At 41.4% G+C, this 20004-nt stretch overlaps 1 protein-coding gene across 5 annotated transcripts in view; it reads left to right on the top strand.

Annotated features, from left to right (window-relative positions):
- Window positions 1-20004, top strand: part of ctnna1 (catenin (cadherin-associated protein), alpha 1) — a 132960-nt gene that overhangs the window by 100246 nt on the left and 12710 nt on the right. For all 5 annotated transcript variants that reach the window (XM_052073531.1, XM_052073525.1, XM_052073526.1 and 2 more), the window contains 9 exons: window positions 1212-1292; window positions 1456-1608; window positions 4145-4237; window positions 4665-4821; window positions 4964-5164; window positions 8005-8156; window positions 9899-10009; window positions 12025-12206; window positions 15412-15517. In XM_052073531.1, the coding sequence (XP_051929491.1) occupies window positions 1212-1292; window positions 1456-1608; window positions 4145-4237; window positions 4665-4821; window positions 4964-5164; window positions 8005-8156; window positions 9899-10009; window positions 12025-12206; window positions 15412-15517 (1236 nt within the window). The remainder of the gene's footprint in view (window positions 1-1211; window positions 1293-1455; window positions 1609-4144; window positions 4238-4664; window positions 4822-4963; window positions 5165-8004; window positions 8157-9898; window positions 10010-12024; window positions 12207-15411; window positions 15518-20004) is intronic.

Here is a 20004-nt window from a genome sequence, read left to right as displayed (position 1 = left end):
TTGCAGAATGAGGCTGAACATCTCTGTTCTGTGGGGAACAGTGGATAGACTTTTACTACTGCTTTGCACTTAACTTTCACTGCTGCCAAAAAGAGTTTAAATGTTTCTACATAATTTAAGCACTTACATTAAATTTTACGTCAATAAATTTACTATACACTGTACAATTATCATTTGTTTCAATTTTTGTTGTTGTACTAGTGGAACCTGCAAAGTCAAACACGATCACTGGTTGTCTTTCACATTTTCCTGCAGAATCAGTAAGGCACGCCGATACATACGTCTGTGTTACACACACCACACAAAACCAGGTCACTCATGCATGTTTGCATGCTGAGATTCAGAGTAAGAGGTGCACAAAAAGTGCTGCAACAAGTTGAGCTGGGATAGTGGGTACAATGCCTTGCTCAGGGGCACTTCGATTGTAGGCAGCTGGGCGATTTGTATGTCCTTGTATGTCCTGTGTGGGACTTTGACCCATCTCCTACTACACCAAAGCCTTACAAGTTACAGAAATGTTATATGTGACTCTCCGGTTCCTCGTGCCTTTGACTTGGGGAATTTCCCTTGTATCATTTCTCGAAAGGTTTTCCGTTTAGGCCCAGTGACGGATCAAAATATTTGGGCTATTTGCTGCAGAGCGGCCCTTGTACTTCAGAAGCACTGCCAACGTGTTCATGGGATATAATCTACTGCTTTTGATACAGCTAGATGTTTCACTCAGGATTTTCTGTAAGTCGTATGACTGTCACAAACGAATCTTTTTCGAATTGATTATACCATTGATGCCTCCGAGATTGGTTGACTTTTCTTCCAGCGCTGGTTGACATACTCGACGACGACTATGGAGAATTTTTTTAATTTACCAAGAGCATGCAGAATAGAGCACAAGCAGCAACATAGGCTGGGTGAAGGCTTTGTTTGAACGTTGCATGATATTTTCAGCCAGAGGAAAAAAAAGTCAGCAACTAGTTGACATCACGCACAGTATGTTTTTGTGGGACAGTGAAGTCAGCTACTCTGGACAAGCCGTAGTATGCTTTCGTGCTCATCTCCAGGATCCTGGATGCACATGTGAATGGTTTGTTGATGTTGTTCAGTCACATAGTTTAAAATTAATTTGCGTTGTTGTTGTTCCTGATCTTGGGGATTATATCATGAAACAATCATTAACATGCAGTCTGTGATACTCCCATTTTTTTTCTATACAGGCTGGCAGAAAGGACAGAAGTGATGCTCTGAACACAGCCATCGACAGGATGACAAAGAAAACCAGAGACCTCCGCAGACAGGTGTTTTTTTTTTCGACCTTGTGGTTTTTGAACTCTATTCTTTTCCACTCCCTGCCTTTTTAGTATTACAATTAATGTAATAATGCAAGTGAATAAATGCCGCAGCATACACACTTTGTAAATTTAAAACATTGCCATTTTCTTCTATTTTTCACCAATATAGTTGCGTAAAGCTGTAATGGACCATGTGTCTGACTCATTTTTGGAAACCAACGTACCCCTCCTGGTCTTGATTGAAGCTGCAAAGAACGGCAACGAGAAAGAAGTGAAGGAATATGCACAGGTGTTCCGTGAGCATGCCAACAAGCTGATCGAGGTAATGCACAATGTTGACTGTATCCTTTGTCAAAACCCCAATTCAACCTGAAGACTAACCTTTTTTTTCTTCCAAATTGACTTATTTTACTCGGCCTACTAGAATTAATCAACTTCCTCTCGGTCAGGGGTGTCCAAAGTCGGTCCTCAAGGGCCGCTGTCCTGCCTTGTTTTCTAGCTCTCCCAGCAGACACACACCTGTTTCAAATAATCAGGAATGTTCTAATGCTGCTTCAGAGCTGGATGATGAGCTGATCAGGTGTGTTGCAGCCGAGAGAGATGGAAAACGGGCAGGACGGCGGCCCTCCAGGCCCGTAGCTGGACATGCCTGCTCTAGGTCCATTAGCCAATCTCTTTTTTTGTGTTGACTTAAAGTTGTCCTGTGTTTCAATTTTGTCGTGAATGATTTCCAAAATATTCTGATGTAACCTTCCTCCGGCTGAATTCTTAACCTGTTTCTCATGGATAATGCTCGTCAATGTGTTGATTGCTTAGTGATGATAGTCCTACGGATTTTCAAATTTTCATGAAAGTTCCTCCGGAAAATTGCCTAAAATTAATCCGGATATGAGTTGACAACATTGAACGAACACACGTTTGAGTTTGTTGTTTTGCTTGTAGCGACACCGCTTGAGCGAAGCGCGCCTCAGCACTCGATAGTCCGCTGCTCCCTGCTGTGCGTGCGCAAGCGCGAACATGTACGCACACACGCGTCTTTTGGTTTCAACCAATCAGCGCCAACGCTACGGACGTCACATATCAAAGAAGCTTTCATCTACGACAACAGCTAAGCTAGCAGAGACGACGACACAACACGATGCTCGAGATCACATGGACACGTTTTTCTGCTGATCTGTGCGTTCCCCTTTTTGTCCAAATTTTGCTTTCACGAGTATAGCCATGTTGAGGCACTAACACTAGTAACAGTAACACCCCTACCGTAGCATTCTCATTTCCTCGCCATATCTCGGGAGAGTTTGACATTTCGCCGAGAACGGAAGCCACAAAGGGTGAACGTGTGCATTTGAATAGCGTTTTGTGTAAACTAATTCATGTGTGATCGGCTAGGTACGGGCCCAGCGCAATGTTCAAGCAGGTAGACAGGCAAGCTGACATGCGTGCAATAGACGCGAGTGTTAGGAACACGTTCAAGTGGTCATGGCTTGAGGAAAAGGACTTGAATGGAGATTTTTTTGCCCGACTACATTAGAAAGGTCGACAAGCCTGGTAAGTCAGGTAAAATAAATTATATATACCTGTATATATTTTTCCCCCCTGAAATTTTCAAAAAAGTCCACTTTCATCTCTGATTGCTGCAGTCACAACCTCAAAATCTTACCATCCTAATTATTGGAATGTTTACTTATTAAGGACATGAGAGCAAGCAGTTGAGACACCACAAAGTGATGACTTTGGAGAAGCAACAAGCCAGAGGCACCACTAGCTGACCTCATTAGTGTACTTTCACTCAATTCCTTGAATGCCCGTGTTCAAGCATCAAATGGTGACATTTGAAATGGGACATCTCCCCATGGGCGGTTGACCACAAGTCCACTGTATTGGCTGGTCTAGTGAGAATAGAGTAGCATAAGCTTTTGCCAAACACATTGGACAGAATGGGGCACCACATCAGGGAGGAGACTTTTTAAATTGCCAAGGAACACTTCACTGTCAAACCTCAGGACATTGACAGGCTCACCCTGTAACTTGTATGTATTATCGCTACTCGAAGAGTAAATACTTGGTATAACTTAATGTAGGTGAGGTGGGAAGCTAATCTTATTTTAAATACAATGTGCAGTGCTTTCAGTTTCAAAACCTCATTTTTCTAGGTTTGCTGTATTCTTAGAAGATGACCAAAGACAATTCAAAAGCAGTATGTGTGAATTGGGTAGTTTTTATATTCACGTCATTTTAGTGACAATTTGGTGATTTTTCTTTTTTCATTAGAGTGGCACCAACAGCTTTATCCACATGCAGCATAGATTGAGTGATGTCGCTTTCGATCAAAATCCTGAAATCTGTGCTCTTAAAATCAGTATCAACGTTTCTCTATTCTGTTCTCGTGATGTGAGCACAAGGGTTGGTGGCCTCAAGGCAAATGATCCATTAGTTTATACACATTTGTTTGAAACCGTTATGATGTTATGACTGACCCACATTCATCTTTAGATGCCATCTAAACAGATCCACATTTGTCAGAACCATGTGGTTTTTAAGATTGTTAGTTAAATTTAACTGGTGAATATTTAACACTGCAGAGACAAGAAACAGACGAGTGACAACACTTTTTCTCCTGCTGTAGAAAAGGCATAAATTGTAATAGATTACCCTACAGCACATTTTGGACTGGTCATTTGGCGGAGTTCTTCTCGTTCATGGTTACCAGCATTTTTTTGGAGAAGCGCAATTTTTCTTGGGAAGACGTAAACCTGTTTTTAGAAGTTGTCATGTATGTTTCAAGTCTTCAAGAAAAATCTGAAGTTTCTCCCTTATTTTCTGGTGTGTTCCATTTTTTTTCTTATTGTTCTGTTAAGGTGGCCAACTTGGCCTGCTCTATTTCCAACAACGAGGAGGGAGTGAAGCTGGTCCGTATGGCAGCATCTCAATTGGAAACTCTTTGCCCTCAGGTATTACTGCTGTTTACACCCACTTGCATAAAATTCACTTTTGATTTCTGTAGTTGTGAAATATAGGAACTCTATGTATAACCATGTAAAGAAATATACACATATTAAAATATTGTTGTAATTGTAGACATTGCTGTGTACACACTAAAGGCTTTGATTATAGACTCTGGCAAACTTTTGTGTTCTGGTACCAAATAGTTACGCAAGTGTTTACTCTTCAAACCGCAATAAGCTAATAATAGCACCTGCACATTGAATTTAGTAGGACTTTCAAAATTTTGTTCAACCCATTCAATTGTTTCCTGAAATATGCTTTCCTCATTTTCAATACTATAGTTGTCTTTTAAGGTGTTATCGATTGTCCAATTTCTGCAGTTATTACAGTCACTGTAATGACGGCAATATGTTTTTGATTGGGCGATTGCAGGTGATTAATGCGGCTTTGGCCTTAGCTGCAAAGCCTAACAGTAAGGTGGCACAAGACAATATGGATTTGTTCAAGGAACAATGGGAGAAGCAGGTCAGAGTCCTCACTGATGCTGTTGACGACATAACATCCATCGATGACTTCCTTTGTGTCTCTGGTAAGTAGTACCGAGAACACTACCAATACCAAAATATATGATGCAATTCATGGTGATTTATAAGACCCACAATACGAAAATATATGGTGCAAATCATAGTGTTGGGAATTGTACTCACTATAACTGTTTTATTGTCCCCAAGAGAACCACATCCTTGAGGACGTGAATAAATGTGTCATTGCTCTGCAAGAGAAAGACGTGGATGGTTTGGATCGCACTGCTGGGGCTATTCGAGGCCGTGCTGCCCGGGTTGTCCATGTGGTCACTTCTGAAATGGACAACTATGAACCCGGAATATACACAGAGAAGGTGTTGGAGGCCACAAAGCTCCTAACTGACACAGGTACAACTTGCATAAAATGCTGAAAACGAAGAAAGCAACAAAATGTTTGTACCAGTAGAAAGAGAAGGGAGTTTTAAAAAGGCATCCGAATCATACAAGAATGATTTTAAATGGGTTGGTTTTCAATTCAATTGTTGTTTCATACATAGACTGCATGATTGCAACAAGTCGTCAAATGAGCACAGACAACAGCCAAACAAATACCACTAGGAAATTCACAATGTGGCAGCCTCCTGTGGCAGAAGTTAGTCAATGAAAACAACAGACAAGCATAAACTGCAGCCCAACAGACATGTTTTTAGGCTGATTCCAATAATTGACTAAATAAAATTCTGATATCAGATTTATCTGTTGATTAATGGGGAAAATCTGTCATGAATAAACTCGTTATGCCATGTATTTTTTGGTCCCTTAATGTGAGCAACAAAGAGTAACTACATGCACAACAATTGACTACCGTATTTTCACGACTATAAGGCGCCATTAAAAGTCTTAAATTTTCTCCAAAATGGACAGGACGCCTTATGGTGCGGAGCGTCCTTTATATGCGCTGAGTTCCAAAATCTGACTGACAGCCGACACGCTGTTTATATAGAGAAAAGGCGGAAGTGACTGTGGCCAGGCATGCGGGAGAGAAGTCGGCCAATCAGGGAAGAGTGGGCGTGTATATATACATATATGGAGAGGGAGAGAGAGAGGGAGAGAGAGAGGACAGGCAAGCTAGTCCGCCAATGGTGAAGGGTGGGCGTGTAAGTGGACGCCTCAAGCCAGTACCAACACTTGTATAGAGTGTGGCAATGTGCATTGTTGCAAAACAACTCCGGTTTTGGTTTCTAAGAACCCCTGAAAATAAATTCGACAAAAAGACACGCCTACGAAGCTCATTTCAAACTTAAAGCCACCGGTTATGCTTTTGGCATGCGTGCCCATCTCACAGCAGCGGTGAAAAAACAAGTCAAGCAAATGAACTCTGAGCTTGCCGTTATTCCCGGAGGCTTGACTAAAGAACTCCAACCGCTGGACGTTGGCATCAACCGGGCGTTCAAAGTAAAGTTGCAAACGGCATGGGAACAATGGATGATCGGTGGCAAACACAACTTTACAAAGAGTGAGAGGCAGCGCTTGGCGAGTTACGCCACAATACGCAACAACGAGAGGGAACGCGGCGTTTTTGATGGATTACGGTACTTGCACAATTGTTCAATTCTTTCTACACACACACGCGCTGCCACCATGTTTCGCTCTGTTCTTTACTTTCAAATGTGGGAAAGCTTCACACGAGAGAAATGTTGACTTTGCTGTTGCTACTCCTTCTTTCCGCTCGGCAATGCTTAGCAACTCACACTAGCATGTGATACATTCAATGACAACTGAGATGTGCAGTCCTCTGCTTCTGATACAGAGGATGAGGACTTTGATGGATTTCTGGGTGATGATTGATCGAAAAACGTGAGAACATTGTACGATGGCTAAATAAAATACACCCAAACTCAGTTCTGCTTTCGTTGCCTTTTTAAAAACGTGTTTTTATCTTATCTGTATGTCTTGGCATGCTACCGTATGCTTCAAGCTAACGTGTTAAGAGTGCGCGCATGCATGCCGTATGTTTAAGCTGGCGTATGTTTTACCACTGTAAACCTGCGGCCATTCGTACGATGCGTCCTGTGTATGTGTAAAATACAGAAATGTCACGCATTACTGAGACTGCGGCCATTAGTACGATGCGTCGAATAGTCGTGAAAATACGGTACATTACAATACTTTGCCCATTATTATTTAACTTTACAACAGAGAAAAATCGACTGACCCCCCAAAAAATGTTATATATATACTGTATATATATATATTGGAGCTGTCAAACAATTAAAATATTTAATCTAATTAAAAATGCAACTGTCATAATTAACTGACTGTGTGTTCAAAGCAAACTTGAGAAAAACGAAGTATGCAACCATGGTTTAAATCCACTATAGGCTGAGTACTAGTTTACCTTAGATGTGCACTTTATGTTATATTGCTCTGTTTTGATTTCATAAAAAAAGCTGTTAAAGCAGCTGTTGTGTGACAAAATATTTTTTTCACTGTGTGAGAGATTATGTGTGAATAACTGCTCCAAGTGAAAAATGTTCATGTAAAATTGAAAATCAAAATTATTTCAGTAAATATTTGCATTTGGCACATAGAAAACTGATTCATGATTCCAGGTTCATGAGAGCATTAAAATGGGACAAAAAATATAAAGGGAAATTCAGAAACGATAAAAAAATGTGTGAGTAATCACGATTAATTTTTTTGTTCATTTGAGTTAATTATGACAGTTGCATTTTTAATTAGATTAAATCTTTTATTCGTTTGACAGCTATATATATATATATATATATATATATATACACACACACACAAAATATTGCCGGTTTATTTCTTGGATGTTGGTGAATTTCAATTGTTTTGTTTTATTAATCGGAAAAAACATTACATCAGCAAAATAAAGTTGATGTTTACAGTTGGGACGGTTTTTCGATGTGCTTTGCGAAGAGGTGCGTCAACCCTCATTTTACGTGTAAATCACTGAACATAATGGATTGAAGACGTAAATATTTGGTAATTTAGAAGACAATTGTAAGTACATAAACATGTCTTTTAGGTGCAAAGTTGAATCACAGCTTGTCCCTTCTGCTAAATTGCATCCGTGAACAGTTTTGGCTGTTGTGTTGGTGGAACAAATAATTCAGATTTGTCTACGCTTACACGGTGGTAGCACTAGCCTAAACTCACTGCGGTTCTTGAAAGAAATCTTCCTCAATATTGTTTTCGCCACCTTTCATCTCACCCTCCCGCAGTGATGCCACGGTTCACAGAGCAAATTGAGTCTGCAGTGGAGGCCTTGAGCGCGAACCCCTTGCAGCCGGTTGATGAGAACGAGTTCATTGATGCTTCCCGTCTTGTATATGATGGCATTCGAGACATTCGCAAGGCTGTCCTCATGATTAGGGTAGGTTGCACACATTGCTTCTCTCCCTCCCTCATGCAATTTATAATATATTTTGTTTAATCCAACGCAAATGTAAAAATGTCCATTATAATCCAAACAATTCATTCATTTACAACCTTCGATTGCTGCTGCCAAGATGCTAAAACAATCGACATATGGACCATATTTGAGAAAAAAGCCAATTATCAGCCAAGCATACTTTGAACTCGTCTTTGGTGAAGTACGTGTCCAGATTCTCATCCTGCTAATATTGCAAATAACATTTTCAAATATATTTGGGATATGTAGTCCCTTACAAAGACAGCACACCAGTGGTTCCCAACCTTGTGTCTGCCAATGACCAGTTCCTGGTAGGGCTGATCGACACATTCCCGAATGGGACGTATTGGCGCACTGGTGGTTGGGGACCGCTGCAGTCGACCACACATATTTACAACACTTCAAGATATGTCTCTGTACTAATTTAATAGATTATTAAGTAGTACCTTCAGGACTGGGCCATTACAGCCCAAACAGATGTTTACCTTGCACGAGTGTTGGTCAGGGTTAATTTGTAAAGCAGACTGACAGGCTTGCCATCTGACAGAAACATCAGAAAATGTGCCCTCCAGACAGGAGTATCATAAACATGAGAGCTGCCGACAGTGAGAAACGGGGGTTTTACCTTTTGTTTTCTTTTTTATTTGTAGTTGGGTGCTCAAGGTGATTTCATCTCAGATGAATGCTAAGCCTTGGCCAGTAAATCGAACATCAGAGGGAAAATGGTTATGCCCGAGCTGATTATTCTGCAGACAAGTAATGTTAATTGGAGGCCTTGTAGCCAGGCCAGTATTGTTGAAAAAGATCACCGATCAATAGTTTAAGTAAGATGATACAAATGATATATTTTATCACTTGTATTAAACAAACTTTACTATCTTGACAAAACATATTTAAGTGCAGATGAGTATTGGCACTGCTAAAAAGAAAAAAAAATGGGGGTGGGGGCTGCTTTTTACTGCCAAACATGAGGTCCCGTTTGCCGGGAGCCTCCCACGTTCATCTGTTGCTCTGGCCACGGCAGGTGATATCTGCGCCTGCAGAACACCATTGTCTGGCTTGGAAGAGACGACTGTGAGTCAGTACAGATTTGTAACTGAGCATACCTGAGGACATCATTTTCCTTGCATAAGGACTACATTTCATTAAACAATGGGCCATCACTTATTTTTAGATGGAACTACTCCAAAGTGGTTAAAGATGGGAGGTGTAGAGCTATTCAGTCGACCGACATAGTAATAAACAATCTTATCTTTACCACCTTTGTAGCCAAAAGTACATGAGTAATTAAGTTATACTATTAGATTTTTTTGTGTAAAAAAGGAATCATATGGTCAGTTTTATATTAAAAGATTGTGTCGGACGAAATTTGAAGAAGCTACACTCGGTGTACCAAAACACTTATATCATCCCCTTTTTCAGGAATACCAGATGGATCCTGCTTCCAGTATGTTTGTGCTACCTTATTCATTAAATTTCCTCACAGCTGCCCAAGCGGAACAGTTTTGTGTTCAAATCTACATGTTCACATACTAAATTAGAGGAAACATGCCTATGTCAGTGTTATGCCATTCGTGCCAAAGTGTTTTTCCCAGATACGCTCCATTCATGTTTTGTAATATTGAAAATAATCGTAGGTTTACAGGGGTAATTTATTTTTCTGCTACTTTGAACAGAACTCTATACATTTTGTTCTTTTACAGACTCCAGAAGAGTTGGACGACTCCGACTTTGAAACTGAAGACTTTGACGTTCGCAGCAGGACCAGTGTGCAGACAGAAGATGACCAGCTGATTGCTGGCCAGAGTGCAAGAGTGAGTGTAGAGTTTTTGTTACTAATGAGAGAAAGAGTGAGCGAGAGCATGGGAACATATGCAAGTACCGTATTTTCACGACTATAAGGCGCCATTAAAAGTCTTAAATTTTCTCCAAAATGGACAGGGCGCCTTATGATGCGGAGCGTCTTGTGTATGCGCTGAGTTCCAAAACCTGAGAAAAGGCGGAAGTGACTGTGGACAGGCATGCGTCAAAGAAGTCGGCCAATCAGTGAAGGGTGGGCGTGTATATGTACATATATGGAGAGAGAGAGGGGGAGAGGGAGAAGGCAAACGTGAGAGAGGACAGGCATGCGGGGGAGAAGTCCGCCAATGAGTGAAGGGTGGGCGTGTAAGTGGATGCTAAAGGGACACCCGAAGCAGGTACCAACACCCGTATAGAGTGTGGCTATGTGCATTGTTGCAAAACAACTTCGGTTTTGGTTTCTTAGAACCCCCGAAAATGAATTCTACAAAGAGACACGCCTACAAAGCTCAGTTCAAACTTCAAGCCATCGGTTATGCTTTTGGTATGCGTGCCCATCTCACAGCAGCGGTGAAAAACCAAGTCAAGCAAAAACTCTGAGCTTGCCGTTATTCCCGGAGGCTTGACTAAACAACTCCAACCGCTGGACATCGGCATCAACCGGGCGTTCAAAGTAAAGTTGCGAACGGCATGGGAACAATGGATGATCGATGGCAAACACAACTTTACAAAGAGTGAGAGGCAGCGTTGTGCGAGTTACGCCACAATTTGCGAATGGATTGTGGCTGTTTGGGCGAACGTGTCTGCTTGCACTGCAAGTTTTTGGCAAAGCTGGCACATTTCTGTGGAGCCACGTGGCAATGAGAGCGACTCTGACAACGAGAGGGAACGCAGTGTTTTTGATGGATTACCGGTACTTGTTCAATTCTGATACAGAGGATGAGGACTTTGATGGATTTCTAGGTGATGATTGATCGAAAAACGTGAGTACATTGTACGATGGCTAAATAAAATACAACGGAACTCAGTTTTGCTTCCGTTGCCTTTTTAAAAATGTGTTTTTAGCTTGTATATGTATGTCTTGGCATGCTACCTTATGCTTCAAGCTAACGTGTTTTTAGAGTGCGCGCATGCATGCCGAATGTTTAAGCTGGGGTATGTTTTACCACTTTACAACTGCGCCCAAAGATACAGTGCGTTTTGTCTATGTGTAAAATACAGAAATGGCACCCATTAATGAGACTGCGCCCAACCATACAGTGCGCCGAATGGTCGTGAAAATACGGTAGCCTTGCCCCGCATTATTCAGTGCCACGTTAATTTGGGGGAATGTACTGTACATATATGTATAGGTATATTTTGTGTGTGTGTGTGTATTGGTGTATTTGTAAAATGCACAAGTACACCAATTTTGCCTGCATATGGCCACCCCTCACTGTGGCGTTTTGTCACCTTAGCCACCCAAAATTTCTAGCTATTCCTCTTGTGTGTGTGTGTGTGTGTGTGTGTGTGCGCGCGCGAATTTAAACCTAATTTGTGTATCCATGTGAAACAATTGGCTTTTATTTATTCAATGTAAGAACATTAAAGTTTTGACCCGTTTTAAAAAATGGGTGTTACTGCCAATGCCATGATTTCAATGTCAGTCATGTTATATCTTATTTCCGATTCTGAAGCTGTCCTTCCATTGTCCACACCACAGGTGGTTAGAAATGGTTCTTAACACGTTTGTGCACAGTATTAAGCTGTTTTGAAATCAGAAACCAGTAATATATATATATATATATATATATATATATATATATATATATATATATATATATATATATATATATATATATTATTCTTTGGTTCATTTTAAAAAGAGGATAATTAATTTTTTTTAAGTGAAGACCATTTTCAATTTGTGGTTCTTTTATCAAGAAATGTGGTTTGCCATAGCACCATGTTGGTGAATTCTATCAATCTAAACAACACAGCAACTGCGCGCTGTTTCAAGCTGTTATCCTTTGACTATTCCCTGCTTTAGGCTATTATGGCTCAGTTGCCACAGGAACAGAAAGCAAAGATAGCAGAACAAGTCGCCAGCTTCCAGGAAGAGAAGAGCAAGCTGGATGCCGAGGTATCTAAGTGGGATGACAGCGGCAATGACATCATTGTTTTGGCCAAGCAGATGTGCATGATCATGATGGAGATGACCGACTTCACCAGGTGAGTCTGCCTTTGTTGATCCCCCTGTTCTATTCCTCCAAAACAAGTAATGCTGTGCTTGATGGACACTTCAGCCGGCCACTGGAAATGATGAGCAAATGGTTGACGTTGCCCGAACAGTCCATGGAACAGTTTTTTTTGGACAGCTACATTCCATGCATACAAATGCAAATGAAAACAACCTCAGTTTTGCTTGGCCAAAAAAAAGTCTGATAAGAGAACAAAGATGAAATGAAATCACATGGCAGATGGGGGCACATGAAGGATTTTATGGGTGAATATATGTTTATATTATTCCCTCTTGCCCGCACTGTACAGCAGAAGGTCAGTAGCTAGCTAATTCCACCTTCGACCATATTATTGCCCCTTCAACCTTGAGCTGACACAATGCCTTGCCAAGGTTAATTAATGCTCTGCGAAGTAATTGATCTCGACCTCTCATGACAAATCTGCAGAGTGAGAGTGATTCTTGTTGACTTCTTGCATTGCTTATGGCTGTCTATTGCCCCTTATGAATAAAACATTTGTGGCTTGGGGATATTCAATATATTTGGGGGGCACCTGATGTAGAGTTTTAGCTAACCGGCTGTGGCTCGGTCCGATGTGGCTGACAACTCGGGCACCTGCACCTGTGTCGAGACCTCTGGTCTTCACTCTTTTCGACTGTCCAGAAAAATCTCCCCAAAGTGTCCTCTCGTCAGAGGGGCTTGTTATTGAATGACCTGACCCCTTGCCCCTGCAAAACCCCCAGTTTAGTTAAGTACTCTGTGCTGAATGAATCCAACAAAGAGTCACTCAGCTGCGGCAAGCAAAGAAATACATATACTGTAGTGATGTAAATGAGAGAGGGATGTATATCAGCGTCAACATATCTCTTGATACCTACAATATATCAAAGATCACATAGAACTAGTGTGATTCAAAAGTAATTGGTGGAGACTGTGTGTGTGTGTGTGTGTGTGTGTGTGTGTGTGTGTTGTGACATACACATGAGCCATTATAATCCTTCTCCCCCAAGGGCTTTCTTTTCCCTCGATAGATTCCACTTTGTGCTATTGGCTGTAGCCACTCACATTTGGACACTGACTTATTTTACAACAGGGCATCATAGGGTAAATGAAAAATTAACGTGTTGCAAACTTCCATCTGTCCTCGAGTTTACCCTTTTTTTTTTTTTTAAGAGTTGTTGACTTGAATTTGTGCCTTGCCAAATGTGTCCCTTGTGATGGTGGGGGCACTGGGGCAGCGATAGCAAAGTGCTTCAGTGGATTTATTCACAGGGCTCAGTCGTCCTGTTTAGGGTCAAACATTGTAGCAATATGAAAACATTCCCACTCGTATTGTAGCAACCACAAATGCCCTCTGAGAACTCCGACATTTGAATTTCGCGCCGTGAGACTGATCAGCCAATCGGCGGCCCCCGCTGCCGCTCGCTACCAACCAATCACAGCCCCCGGGTGGGCTGGACGTTTGTTTACACTAACGTCCGCTTTGCTGGTATATAAATGATCGTATGTTTGCTGAAATAAAGCAGTGTACCACCGCTCTTCGAGTACTTCACTTCGCCGGGCCGTCCCACCTTACAGTATATTACTGTTGTATGTTCAGGTCTGTGGAGGAGTGTTAAATTTTTTGCTTGACCAAATTGATTAACTAGTATGCTGTTAGAAGAATCTATGAGCAAAAATGTATCATGTTTAAAGTTTCATTTATTTGGGCGCATCGAAGCGTTTGGGTGCATACCCGGCACCCCCAAATGCCTACACACCCAAAGGCGCCGGCCATTTGGCCGGCGGGCTGTTGAAGCCCACAATTAGCACGTCAATACAGGTGGGCGACCACAGGGGAGAAGGCGAAACTCGGTCACAAAAGGGGAATGAATAATTCGGGAACAGCGGTTGAGCAACAAAAGACGAGTTGAGAACACCCGTCGCGCCCAGACGACATTGACCATCTGCAAAGTCTACAGCATGCTAATTCGATGTAGAAAAGGCGCCAATTTACTGGTGGTTCGAGGTTGAAAAACAGGTAACCAATCACTACTGAGGTGCCCGACCGGGGGTGCGGCATGCAAATATTGGGGGCAGTGTTTTTCTTGTATTTTGCATATGTTACAATAAAATGTGGAACTCGCGGAGACGGGACTTTGAGTGTGATCGCGGAGCAACAACCGTCGTTCGCTCTCAGAGGTCCGCTCCCGCCGATATTGAAGACAATTTTCCTGTGTGCCGAGTCGTTACTTTAACTTTGTCCGAGAAAATCTCTGACATATGCTTATTTGCAATTCCCTGGTGTCAACAATAATTTTTTATTCTTAAAAAGGGTTGCAATTGAAAGTTGCCAATGTCTGTTGTCCTTTTTAAGTGACATGGTCTTGTTCGTCGGCTGATTTCATAGTCTCCTGCATTCAGATTCGGTTTAATAATTAAGTCTGCATTCAGATTCAGATTAATAATCAACACCTGAGGTGGAACTCAAAACTTGCACGAAGAGACTCACAGAAGTAGCATATGTACAGTACATTCTTGTTTGAACACACTTCTCGTGAGCTTGACAAAAATAAGTTTTCAAAGGTTGCTGTTGTGAAACTCTGATATTATGCAGAGATCCATTTCAGAATTTTACGAGTGTTATACTGGTTGGCTGCATGCACAGATCAGACTGGGATCCGTTTGGATTCTTTAGAACAGGGTGTCAAACTCATTTTTTGTCATGGGCCACATTCTTGTTACCATTTCCCGAGAGGGCCATTATGACTGTGAAACCATATGAAGAAGCCTACAATAATGGCTTATTGAACTATAGTTAAATTTACTGTAATGATAGGTTTGCCAACAAGAAAACACTTACAATATCAATCTTATTCATTACATATGAGAATTTGAAATGTTGGTACAGGTTTTAGCAAGCTTCATATAAGTTGACATGTTTGATTTAGCTTCTCGGGCCGCATAAAATGATGTGGCGGGCCAGATCTAGCCCTTGGGCCCTGAGTTTGTCACCAGTGCTTTTGAAGGATCGAACTCCAGACACCTGTTCAATACTCCACATTGACTATGACCTGTAGTATGCATGTGATGTGTGTTACTAGTTTCTAACTAGGTTTTGCTCTCAAGAGAAAACCACCCTCTAAAACAACTCACACATGACCTCTACTATAACAGAACAAAAACTGCCAACTTAGTTTTAACATTTTCATCTCCAGAGGGAAAGGACCGCTGAAGAATACATCGGACGTGATCAGTGCTGCCAAGAAAATTGCAGAGGCAGGATCAAGGATGGACAAGTTGGGTCGCACCATTGCCGATAATGTAAGTTACACTACCACCCAGAAGTTATCGTGTAGCTCCCCACTGTCCTGCTAAGTGTGAAGGTGTATTTAATTTGGTTTGCTGCAAGACTCGACTCATGGACACACACATCCACACACATCCACCTCATTAGTTTTTTATCCGTTTTACGCGTTCTCCTTAATATCACAAAAGGCTCACTTGAAGAGTCCTGCTGACGTTAACAGTTGCTGTGATTTGCATTATTCATGAAGACACCCTGACAAATATTTACCAGTTTCCCTCAAGAGCACACATTTCCCTTTTCCTGGGCCTTTCGCCTTCCAACTCCCAATTCCATCATCTCTCAACGTAAATTCCTTACTGGATCATTCTTGTATAAGTGTGTTTCAAGTGCTCTTGGATACATATGACAATGTCAGTCTGAACAGTTTTTGACTTCATTTCATTTGAATTAGTGTCGGTGTGAAAGAGCTGCGTTGGCTTTTTTTAATGCCTCACTGACAGTTTGAAGATGCTTATTAGCATGAATGAAAGCAGTGCTATCCCCCAAAGAAAACTGATGGGCAACTGTGCAGCTGTGAGTATGTACATATCTGAACATCCCATGTTAAATGGGCTTTGGTAAATGGTCTTTCACTTGTATAGCGCTTTTCGACCTACATAAAAGCGCTTAAATACTGACTCTTCACTCACCAACTGATGTCGGGGCATCATCGAGCTCGCATTCTCTGGGTTGAGAGATGACCACTGCCACTGAGCCACGTTGGCCCCTGGTGGTCTGGCTCAGGCTAGTTTATTGTCCCGGCAATCCACAATTTATTTTTTTTCCACTACTTGTGTTCAGCTCGCGTATGTGAACGCAATTGGTGTTTTTCCGACTGGTGTTTGAACGAATGTAACCATTTTGTGCAGATCCCATCTATTTTACAAAGCTCAAACAACTATGTGACGCTCACTCATTATGCAGCCTATCATAATTAGGCATAATATGCATGATAGATAAGTAGATTGGAATAGGTAGAGAGAATGGACGGTGCCTTTCTGTGGAGAAAGGACCATCCCTCCTGAGAGATGAATCCATTAAGTGTGTTTTGCCCTTTTAATTAGCAGTATAATTGCCAGGTGTCGCTTTCTAAACTGCATGCATTTACTCACACAGTATATGTATATTTATGACATTTCTCGAACAAAGCATGGTGATGCCGCAGGCCTGCTTATAGCACACAGCGCGTCGTGTATAATGTCGGCATACTCCAGCAGCAATAGTTAAGTGAATCACCACGAAGATGCATGCATCCATACTGACAGCAGAGCAAAGTCAATGCTGGGCCTGCTCATTAACCTAGGCATATTAATCACATGCACTTCGTGCTTCTGGCGTAGAGGGTTGATGAGATTTTACTCCTCATATAAAACATCAGCAGATGGTCCCACATTGATGGCACAGCATCTACCCCCTCATTCTCCTTCATAAGACTTTGTTACGCTGTATTTCAATGAACAGAGAAGGTGATTTTGGTCAATTTTCCTGGTTGCTTGGTTTATTTTCTTAGGAAAATTAAAACATGCAATGGACCCTTATTAAAGTGGAAAGAAGCGAGCTGTGTAGATATAAGCGGTAGGATTTAGGTCAGTGTCGTCTGTAGGTTCTGCACTGCAGTTTATTAAGAATTTATCACCCTCCTATGCAGGGCAACTCAGAATTATATCAACGCCTCATCGTAAACAAATCATGCTTTCTGATTGAGATTAATAATCACCAAATATGTGTGTCACTCCATAGCCCTAACATCTGTTTCCTGCCTGTTTTTTACTTGAAGGTGCATATGAGCACACATGTGTAAGTGCGCGCGCAAACAGCCTTTTATCCTCATGATGTATGCTGACATACATCGTGTACTTTTTCAATTTGCATTCAATCAGTGGAGATTTATACGGATCCATCCATAGGGGTCGAGGGCTATGTTGCTGGCCAGTCTAATCTTGGCCCTGGCTTGAAAATCCTAAAAGCAGGCAGGGTTGTAAATTACCTACTGTATTGGAGAATCAGAATCGCCAAGTGAGCCCCATAAATTCTCAGCTCAGTAGTTCAAGGATCATCTTTCAGTCAATTGGAGTCTGGTTCGATGAAGAGCTCACCGTATTTGTTGGTTGTGACATCGATGTAATATTGAAAGGTATTCAGAGACATTCTTTTTCTCCTTTAAATCCTCTAAAGGGGCCAGAAACTTCTCATCAGATATCCAAACATGCTGGGGAATCAATTACTCCGCCCATAAATCTACTTCATCAATAAATATATTGCTGTGAAACAAGTCCAAGTAATTCAAGTATATCAACAAAAAAAATAAAAACTTTTATTCCTGCCTCGGCTACTCGTTTATTTGGTGTGCACCATCGGTAAGGTAAGTCAAGCTACCTTTAGCAACAGTTGGTCATGTTGTGCATGGTTGTAGCACGCCACCGACTCGGTAAGAAGGCCAACTTAAAAATCACACTTACCTTGCCAAATAATACGTGGATATCACGGCCGAGGGACTCTTTTTTTTTTTTCTTTTTTTTTTATTTTATTTTGAAGTTTTCCGGGTGCATGGTGGCAATCTTGACTCACTTGTATTCTTTGGCATTTGACTCAGCATGACTCAGATTTGTTCTTGGTTTTGCTGTTCGGTGCTTTCTACCGTCTTTGTTACCGATTTGTTGCTTTATTGTTGTAGTTGCTCCATGAACAGCACTTTGTATGCAGTGATGGCTGTCTGAAATTGCTCTATAAATACAGTTAAGTTGAGTTGACTCTCCTTTCCAACTGTAGTTGGGTTGCGTATATTGGTGTTCCAGACTGTTGCCAACAACATCACCGTCATCCTGAAATCATTTTCGGTCATTAACTCACTCGGTACCAGCCATTTTTCAACTAAACTCCCATGATCTACCCTTACCAGCACGCACACGCGTCATGATGAGAAACGGCCTGAAACCGAGGCATGCGACGCACGTTTGCAACCTGTTAACTATCGTAGCTCACGCATACCGTTTTAAAGTGCTTCCCTGGGCCCTCCTAGATTCCTATTCTTCGCCCGTGCCCTCGGTGAATTGTACATGAAGTAAACTCTGAATGAGAATAATAACGATCAAAGATAGAGCGCAACAGCTCTGATCACAAGCTGCAATTGCAGACTGCTGAGCGCTAACAACTTCCGGTGACGTAATCACGCGCTCCTGTAAATTCAAGATTTACCTGCTTTATTTTATTTTTAAATATTTTTTGGGTGAAAATGAGACTGATAAGATGATTAGGGTGCAGCATACATTAACGCAAAAATTATATTACTGACATGTACAAAGACACGCAAATGGTTGTTTTCGACACTCCTCGGATCTACTTGGGACCTGTCCTAGATCTACCGGTTGATCAGGATCGACGTAATGGGCACCCCTGGTTTAGACGGTTACAATGTTGGGTCAATGACATTGTGTGAATTAGCTTTACTTTGATATGCTGACATATTTGTTGAACAAACACGATCAAGAAAAGAAAACACCTTTGGCCGCTTCTTGGTAGCCCTCAACAACAGGTTGTTGGCAGGGAGGGGCTCATTAGAATGCTGCGCTTGTCAGTAAATATAGGAAATTGGCATTTCCTCTGGGTGAAGTATCTTAAAGGTCAGCAGCTCTGCCTCTCTCTGTGGCGTGTAATAGAATTCAGCAAAAATTGTGTGGCATTACCAATGATTGGACCTGACCTTCCTGATCATCATTTATGTCATGGGCATTAACCAGTGTGTGGCACGGTGGTTCCTTTTGTTCAACATAGTGCTTTGTCATTCTTTTTACATTACGTCGACTTTGTCCGTCATTTTACTGTTGTGGCAGTCGTTCTCAAACCTTTGACACCCAATTGCCCAAAAATATCCAAGTCTTCAAATAACACTCATAAACAACAATATCAGGTAGAATAGTTGGCATAAGTGTTTATTAAAAATTGAACTTCAGTCATGAATAATTTAGAATGTATTTCACAGAATTTAAATAAATTATCCATAAATGTGTAAAATCAAACGGTTCTTAAACATTAAATAAGAATGTATGTAAAAATTAAAAACAATTGAATTGTACTGAAAAGGACACCCCCGCCACCCCCAACCATGAAAGGAAACTCATGTTTTCACGATCAGTACTCATGCCAGAGACAAATTGTTATGTCTCATATCATGACAATCTAAAGCACGGGTATCAAAGTCAAGGCCTGGGGGCCAGATCTGGCCTGCCACATCATTGTATGCGGCCTGCGAGAGAAAATCAAGCACGTCAAATTCCATGATGCTTGCTGAGGTCTGAACCAAAATTTAAAATTGTCATCTCCAATCTATAACAACAGTGTTTAAGCAAGCCATTATTGTTGTTATCCATCAGTTTGTTGTTCACTGTGTATATAATATGTGGAGGTGGTTCAACTTTTATATGGCTTGACAAAATTCAGTCATAACGGTCCTCCTAGGGAAAAC

This window comes from Hippocampus zosterae, chromosome 1 (genome assembly GCF_025434085.1).
Source record: "Hippocampus zosterae strain Florida chromosome 1, ASM2543408v3, whole genome shotgun sequence".
In the NCBI taxonomy this organism is placed as follows: domain Eukaryota; kingdom Metazoa; phylum Chordata; class Actinopteri; order Syngnathiformes; family Syngnathidae; genus Hippocampus; species Hippocampus zosterae.
Note: the sequence above shows the minus strand (reverse complement) of the source record. Positions and strands in the feature narration are given on the sequence as shown.